At 39.0% G+C, this 9,147-nt stretch overlaps 1 protein-coding gene across 1 annotated transcript in view; it reads right to left on the bottom strand.

The window, feature by feature from the left end:
- The window catches only part of LOC122656705 (uncharacterized CRM domain-containing protein At3g25440, chloroplastic), a 28,167-nt gene continuing 19,020 nt past the window's right edge, over positions 1-9,147 (bottom strand). Inside the window, exons 2-5 of the mRNA XM_043851321.1 lie at positions 8,496-8,627; positions 1,557-2,010; positions 557-958; positions 1-262 (exon numbers count right to left, since the gene is read on the bottom strand). Of these exons, the coding sequence (XP_043707256.1) occupies positions 110-262; positions 557-958; positions 1,557-2,010; positions 8,496-8,599 (1,113 nt within the window). The 5' untranslated portion in view covers positions 8,600-8,627 and the 3' untranslated portion in view covers positions 1-109. The remainder of the gene's footprint in view (positions 263-556; positions 959-1,556; positions 2,011-8,495; positions 8,628-9,147) is intronic.

A 9,147-nucleotide genomic window follows, 5' to 3' on the forward strand; every position in this document is an offset into this window, starting at 1 on the left:
GTTACTGCTATTGCTTGACCTCACTATGGCAACCTTCAGGAGATATTTCCACCTTTTCTTCCCCAAAATGTATTTAGGATGTAGAAAGTGCAATGATAGAAAAATACCATCAGATATTAGCCGCAGAATCTTCTGATGCAGCCTCTTTTCCTTTTTTGTACCGGGAAAGGTGCTTATTGTACTCTTCCAGCTCGTTCTCCAACTTCTCAATGAACTGGCTTGTGTGTTCAAGGGACTGTTCATACGTGTACTTTTCCAAGGCCTGCAAATTTTTGAGAAGAAACACAAAGAAAATCAATGCACTGAGGATACATATGTCAGTGATATAATGAATTTTGGTATTTGGTCTCAATTGCAAACTATTATATTTGCAAACCACTTGGTTAAATTACCATCCTTGTCTCCCCAAACAATCTCCTATTTATTAATCCTTTTTCATGGTCTCAAACACCCTTTGCAATTTAAGGAAATAAATTGAAATATCTATGCAATGGTTTATCCTCCAGCATCAAGAAATGGATACAGCATATGACAATGCATTGATGACCAAAATTACCTTGTTCTTAGATAAGGTATCGAGAGGAGACATAATCTTTGGTTGCACATAATTCTTTCCACGATAGAATATTATGGTGTTGTTAGCTTTTATGTCAATCACAATGCCTTTACTTAGCCGTGCAAGCTCCTCAGCATATTCATGAACCTGTCCAGGTTTACAAGGCTTACACACAACCTTAACAGTTTCATGTCTCTTCCAATGGAGATGCATGTTGAGAACAACACCTCCAAAAACTCCACGTCTACCAACTGGCACATAATTCTTCTTCTTTTCACCAGTACGCTTGAGGTAAAATTTCTCTTCCTCCGTCAAAACCTCAGGATCATATGTTTCAGATGGAGCTTTAGGAACCTCAAATTTCCTCAGTTTCTCAATCAACCATGCCTCCTTTCGCTTAGCCTGAAGCATCATAATGAAATTGTTGAACGATTGAGCAACCTTTTGGTCCAGAAGACTATCCATCATCACAAAAGCAAGAGACAAGCAATTAAATTGTCCTTAAAGAAACAAAAAGAAAGGAATCCAACTATAGAACGGCTTCTCCCACCCCCAAAAAGAGGGAGATAGAGACAGGGACAGAGAACAGAAACATTATTCACTTTGACCAAAAAAAAAAGTACAAAGAGATGAAAATGAGAGATTATGACTGAAGATGTTAGGTGAATATATGGAGGAGGACAAGGAATGAGAAACAAATATATATTCCCTTTCAATGTATTGTTATCCTAGTTGTTTTACTTTTGAAAGATGACATCATGGTGTTTACTAAAGATCAAAATACATTCAGGCCAGATTCCAATCTGCCATAGAAGCTGGCTATATCTCTGTCCAAGTTTTAACCATAGGTATATAAAGACAGGAAAATTCAGATACAACAAGAGTGTACAATATAATCTCAATGAAATGGACCTGTGTAGTGTGTAGCCACCAGGAAGAGAGAGAGAGAATGAAAATTCCAAGGCAGTAAAAGGGAAAGAAAGAATATAGGTAGACCAACCTTTTCAAGTCTGTACCTAATCCTAACTTCTGGATTTGGCGATGTCATCTTCTTTTTTGCTTTTAAGCGATAGAATCTGAGTTCATTCAACTTTGCTTTCCGGGACATCTTTCGTTTCTTCCCCTTCTTCTGGGATCTATTTTGATCAGGAGGTGCCTTATCAAGACAAAATCTGACGACATCATTGTCTGTCTTCAACATCACTGATGCATTGCTTGTGTATTTAGCATGCTGGCATTTTAGGAGAATATTATGATGCTCAATCAAAATAATTCTTCTCTTTACAAGAGAACAAAATGAAGTTACAAGAGAAAGTGATTCAAAGTGAGGGCTCAGTCCCTTGTAGTCTCTGTGGTGTGCAGTCCTAACATAACTTGAACCATGTGAAAAGGAAGTAGTTATTGGAAGGCCTGGGGCAGTCTTAAATGCAGAAGAGGACTGGACCAGGGAATCCCTGCACAAATAAATAACCTAAAAATCACAAAACACCATCAAAATAAATGGCCATTAAGAGAAGACATTCCAATACAATAATACATTACTAAACCAAAAGTGGCTAAATGGATTATGATGGAGAATTAGGCCATTCTACAGTAGTCATCAATTTAAGGATTGGATGGTACTAATCTAGATCTCATGTTAAAGATCAGGACCATGTATGATCAATCCAATCTGAATATACAGCAGATCATCCAAACTACTGGCAAGATCAGATGATCCAAAGTGCATCCTCCAGAACCTGTTAGAGGATTGGGCATTCCACTACCAATCAAAAACTAGACCAGCAGGGAACAATCTGATCCTCATCTGCTATCCTTGAAACCTTGTGGTAGGTTATGTGGGTTGTTGAACAGAAATTTTCCAGCAGCATTTTGAGGGATTTGACAACATTCAACTGAGCCCCCTGGATTCTAAGAGTGTAGGACAGATCTAGCAAGCCGAGCTTGAATTCTATTAATTTCTTCCGAGCTTGAATTCTATTAAGTTCTTTCTCATTCTTTATTATTTAATATTCCTGTCTGCTGAGAAAAAACTTCTGTGCAATAGCAAAAGGTCTGTTTTATTCTGCCTCTTTTCAAAGACTATAGAATGGAGAACTGTTGATAGAGTGGCTGGGGCATTTTCATCATTTGAGGGCCACAATAGACCAAGGAGGGCTCAAGCATCAACCAATGGAGCCAATATCTGCTATACACGTCGTAGTAGGGGAGGGCTGAAGACTCGTCAGATTTAATTCATAGTTCTTAACTTCTTATTTATACTTTATTTATGTATTGACTGACAGGAGTAGAAATATAGTGGAGGACCTGGAGATACTCATTTTGGCATCATAGAGAGGTTGGTATAATAAAATACTTACATATTTTAACAGCCTTTTTTCTCTTTATATTTATAATTTTGTTTCATAATTATATGCTATGATGCTCTTAGTTTATATTGATTTGTTTTTCTCATGAATATTGCAGTATGTCTCATTTCTTCTTTATGTCCTATATTTTTTTCATCATGTGTTTGTTTTCTCAGATTAGGCCATTCCTAATTGCTAGCATGATTATTCCACATTGCAATGATATGCTTCTTTATATAACATACAAGTAGAATTATATAATTTCTAATACACTATTTGGGTCTTTGGCTATTTGTTATACTAATAGTAGTAAATAAAATGGATACATTTAAAAAATTAAAAAATAAATAAATAAATAAATAAATAAATAAAAATATATATATATATATATAATAGAACACCTTGGTCGCCTAAGCCCCGCCTAGCGGCCGCCTTATCGCCTAAGCGCTTAGTAAGGCCCTCCAACGTCTTGTTTCACCTATCGCCTTGACAACTATGTTGTTATGTGTGATTGTTGGACTAGGCCTACTAGACAGTCCATCATCAATGTCATGGAATACATTGATTATAGGAATGTGTTTCTTAAGTTAGTGGATGCATCCAAGGAAAAGAAGGATGTAAATTATATAGAAGTTACTAAAGGAAGTGGTCCAAGAGGTAAAAATAGAGAACGTTGTTCAAGTGCTGACGGACAACGGTAGTAACTTCAAGAAGGCAGGGGAGAGACCGATGAACAACAGCGGGTACCACCAGTTTTGGACTCATGTGCAGCCCACTCCATTAACCTCATGCTGAAGGACATGGAGAAGAAATCCTTGGTATGAAGAGTGGTCGAGAGGGCAAGACAAGTGGCCAAATTCGTGTATAACCATGGACATGCCCTACAAATGCTAAGGACCAAGTGTGGTGAGGATTTAATTAGGTCGAGCATTACTCGATTCGCCACCAACTACATTGCCCTAAAGAGCTTTGAAGCAAAGAAGGTAGGACTCAGATATATGTTCGCTTCAAAGGAGAGGTTTGTTGGAGAGAGTCAATTTCTCTAGGAGGTAGAGCAACCCTATTTTTTTATCAAACAGGTAGAGTAACCCAGTCGACCACACCTAGTGAGCAGTTTCGACACGACCTGAAGGTCATTATATTACTTGAGCCAGTGGTGAAGGTCTTGAGGATGGTTGACTCTGAGAAGCCTAACCTACCACACTTGTATGCTGCAGTGGAGATGATGAAGGACCACATGGCAATAGCAATACCACGTGGTGGTAGGAGCTACATTCAGATAGTGCAAGATCACTGGGAGAGGCAACTTATGCATCCACTGCATAAGGCTGATGAGGTTTTCTTTTATACTACCCAAGTAAAATTATTTTCCATTTACAACTCCATAAGTATTAACAAGTTCTTCATGTCATTTCCAGCCTACTATCTCAATCCCAAGTACTAATACAATGACAGATTTGGGATAAATCAAGAATTGATAGATGTGCAAGATGTGGTGGCCAAGTTGGAGCCTAATCCAGATATACAATTGTCCTGTAATAATGAGTTTTAACTCGTAGTTTCTTAAGTATTTCTAATCAATGAAATTACTCGAATTGGTATTGATGTTAACTTACCAATGTTTGAAATGGACATAGATGAAGACCTTCAGTGATGCACTTGGGACTTTAGGCCATGCAGCCTTAAAGTCCGATCAAGATAATACCGCTCCTAGTAAGCCCATTAACTTATCTACTTAGTTTGATTCATGTAAGCATGTACCAAGCACAATCAATTACCAAGAATATTCTAATGCAGGTGATGGTGAGTGTCATCTATGAGAGATGCACCCAACTTAAGGAAAATAGCAATTAAGGTGCTCTCCCACACATGTTTCGTCTCTGGATGCAAGTGTAACTAGAGTACGTTTTCACTTATCCACTCCAACAAACAACAACAAACTCAGCCTTATCCCAACTTTATGGGGTCGGCTACATGGATCCACACTAAACAAAGTAGGGAAAGTGAGGTCTGAACAAAAAAAAAAGGGATGAGAAAACGGGCAAAAGATGCACAACCCAGCAAGACAGGAGAATCTCAGCTAAATGGGGTCTGCTACATGGATCCTTGCCCTCCAATAGGCTATATCCGAGGTCATACTTGGAAAAAGACCTAAGCTATGCATGTCCTTCCTCACAACTTCTACTATGCTCATAAACAACTAGAGTAGTTGGTGGATTTGCGCTACAACATGAGATTGAAGATGCAGTACACACGTATGGGCATGGACAATGGCAAAGACCTAAGCGAGCTCACCAACATCCTCCAGGTGGAGTCAGATTAGGAGAATATCCTATATGAGTGGGTGAGGGAACTAGGTGACCCCATGATGGATCAGCCTGGTGGTAGGCCATACCCCAATGTTGTTATTCAGATAGGTGTCGATGTTTGCAAGTTCATAGCTTCTCGAGAGGGTGTAGTTTACACATAGCACCCCGACCTTTTGAGTCCCAGTCTAGCAGGGATGATGAGGATGTCGACTAGTCACATTCCAATTCCCACACTCGCACACTATCACTATCTGGTGGGTGGAGATGGTGGTGGTGGCAATAGATTTGCATCCTTTCAAGAGGAGTACGATCAAGCGAAGCTGGAGCCAGAGCCAGAGCCAAAGTCAGAGCCAATCTGATTCACATTAGAGACTCGATTTGAGCATGCTACACAAGATGTCGACCATGGTGCATGTGCCCCCACACATGCAAGTTATTCCAGAGACCTGCACTGCACGATCAAATCAAATGAGGAGGATGACAGCATTGATATGGAGATAGATGTTTCTTCCTTGTCTGACACACTTAAACCTAAGTCCGGATAAGAATAGTGCATATGGTGGGTTTTGAGTGCTAGGACAGTGGCGTGCACCCTCATTTCCTACAGAAACATCCATCGTCGGGTATGATGGGTTTGATCAATATGCCTCTTCATTATCTCCATTCTCCACTGCTCATGATGATCAGTATGCCTCTTCATCATCTCCATTCTCCACTGCTCATGATGATCAGTTATAGGGTGTCTCATCTTTTGTGGATAACATTTTCTCATTCCCAGGCCCCCATCAACCATATCAGCCCAATCCAAGCAGCTACTGTGGATCCACATTTGCATCATCTTCTCAATCCGGAGGTCTATATCCTAGGTTGAGGTACCTAAAGTATGTTGACGATGAGACCTATCATGTTGTTGTGATGGGCTTTGAGTGTTTCTTTAGACATAGCATGATATGGCCTTCTTTTGTGATAGAGTTGGAGGAACAATTTTGTCGACAGCAGCAATCTTCCTCAGGTTTTGAGCTGGCCTGGAACTCTCTGTCATACTGACATAGAGTTGGAGGAACGGCTTCATATGGGTCTTTTCACCTTCACTCAAGGTTGAACACTTATAGTTGTAACACTAGTACACTTGTACGTGTACTTTTAAGTTACCTTGACAATTTCTAATATGATTTTTCATCATTTGTAATGCATATTTTAGTTGTTTTCATTGAATTTCATCAAGTCTTGGAAGCAATCAAGATGGAATCAAGCTCCATAGAATACGGTTATTTGCTTTAAATTGTAAAATCAATGTAACCCTATGTAAGTACATCTATCATACCCAAAAAGCCCTATTTAAGTCACTAAAAACCTAAAGGAATAATACCCTTCGCTTAGGTGATATTTTGTGATTTAGATTTAGCTCAATTCGAACACAAACTCTGTATCGAGGACATCCACATTCGAGTGAAGACGTCTACACTACAGGACAAATGTCCACACTTGTGCAGACGTCCGAGCTGAGAATAATGTTGATTTAAGGTCCTTTAGCTGGAGACGTCCATACTCAAGCGCGGACATCTGAGCCGAGAGGGTGTATTGTTTAGTTCCTAATTGCAGATGTCCACACATGTCCACACTAGTGCACAAACAGCCATATAGGCCCAAAATGCACGACGCTTTTATGACTGTTGGTATGTCTAACAACTAGTTTTTTACCGTTGAAGCCCAGCGGACGTCCGCACTTGAGTGCAGACGTCTACGTAACTCTCTTTGGGCTTTAAAGGTTTTGACTCTTTGTGCTTTCACTTGCTATTCTACCTTTCTAGAGGTTGCTTTCTTTTTCTCATTCTTGAAGTGTTGTTGCCTTGTGCTTAGTACACAAGAAGAGTCATTTGGTGACTGCTGTGAAGGTATGTAGTGAGATAAAGGGAAAACTACAAGTTGTAAGGGTTTTATTGCTACCTAATAAAGCAATAGAAAATTATGAAAAGCAAGGAGTGTGAGTATCTCCTTGGAGCAGATGTAGGAAAGATTTCCCAAACCAATATAAATTGATGCATCTCTTTTTGGCTTATTTCTCACTTCCTTACAAATTCTTTGGGTGGGTGGATGTGTGCTCAAAATTTTATTGGCTTCCGCATTTGTATTTTATTCAAGTTTATGCCATCAACCTTCCATTTCTCAAAAGATCCTATTCACAACCCCCCCCCCCCTTTGAGTTGCCACATGATTCTACATCTTTGTGATTTTGACTACACAAGTAGGGATTTCAAAAGAAGTCCTGATGCAAAGTGAGATGCCGGCAACAACCCATGTAAAATTGTTCCTTTTGGCAAAGAATTTGAAGTGTGGCATCTTTAACAGCACACCAAGGTTCAGAAACTCGTCTCAAGGAGGTGTCTCGATCAGGTCGAGATTCTCGAGATCTCGGCGGCGAGACATTTTTTTTTTTTGTTTCGGTGGCAATGGCCATAGTTGGCTCCAAAACTTTAAGAGAAGCTTGTTTTAGGCTTAATAAACATATTTCAAATTTCAAATTGTAAAAAAAAAAACCCCAATTTTGTGCTTTGGATTTGCACCCTTGGTTGGCAGTAAACGTCGACTCCTTATGTACTATTTGCCTATACACATTGTTTGAGTGCTATGAGACATAATGGGCAAATAAAACAAGTAAAGTATGTAATAATGGATGAAGACACATAATATTGAATAATTATTTAAGAAATAGTTAAGGACTTAAAGTAAAAACTATAAAGTACACTGAACAATGCGTATTAAATAGACACTCAAGTATAATTAACAATACATATGTCATAGACACCATAGTCATCCATGTCCCAACAATACAGTATTGTGAGTTTGTGACTGTCTATTGATATGAACTATGATGTATTGGATCAAGTCCACTCATGGTCCGATGGAACCGACATGCATTGTCTTCCGTCTGCATGATATATGAATGCCACATCATAGTGTTCGAGAAGAAACAATAGTAGTTTCTTCTCAAGCAGGTTGAAATTTTCAATATTTCACCGAGATTTTTAAGAATTCGCTGAAATTTCCAAAACACTATAGGTTTTAAGTTTTGTATGTAATCTCGTCTCGAGGAGCTCGAGATTCTCGAGATATTCAAGATCTCGCCGAGATTTAGAACTATGAAGCACACTCAGACGGTACCAACCTCAAACGACCATTATATTTAACTAATGTAGGACATAACAGAAAAAATTCCCAGAACAAATGATGAAACCATTTTTAACATTTTGTTATTCAAACTGAGAAGGTAGGAAAATTTACCCGTTAGAAGGAGAGACATTGAAATCAGTGCCTTGGTAGAGTCGAATGACTCTATGGATAGAATGAAGCCTCTTATTATTGATGAATTGGACCATAAACGCCATACATGAGGCTTAAGAACTGTAGCTTCTTACAGAACCAAGAAACTGAATCATCATATAAAGCAATTGTAGACACATGTAAGCACATAAATATTCCAAGAAGAAATCTCAAACGATGATAATTATATGGATCATGATACCATAATGAACATATATAGACATAATGGGATATAAATGATTATATAGGTTTTGCGATTTCTCCCATGAATATCCAAATCCCCTTACGAAACCCAGTTGGGGAAAACTAATTCAAAATGAAAGAAAAGCTTCCGCTCTTCCCTCTCTCTCATGACCATGGTTTTCAAAACTGACCCACCAACTGGTTGAATTGGAACTAATGAGGGGCCTCTAGTCAGATTTCATCAAGCAAAGAACCTGTTCAGGTCTGAACCAGTTAAAAACTGGTGATCAAGCTAAAAAAATTCATGGGAACTGCACAAAAAATCATTCAACCGAACCATCCCTAGCTCTTGTTCTTTGTTGGGGCTTTTGAAGCAAAACTGCAAAATATTCAGATTGGTTGGGAGGGGAAGGGGGTTTCAGCTATCAGT

The sequence above is a fragment of the Telopea speciosissima genome, chromosome 3 (assembly GCF_018873765.1).
Source record: "Telopea speciosissima isolate NSW1024214 ecotype Mountain lineage chromosome 3, Tspe_v1, whole genome shotgun sequence".
NCBI classification, from domain to species: domain Eukaryota; kingdom Viridiplantae; phylum Streptophyta; class Magnoliopsida; order Proteales; family Proteaceae; genus Telopea; species Telopea speciosissima.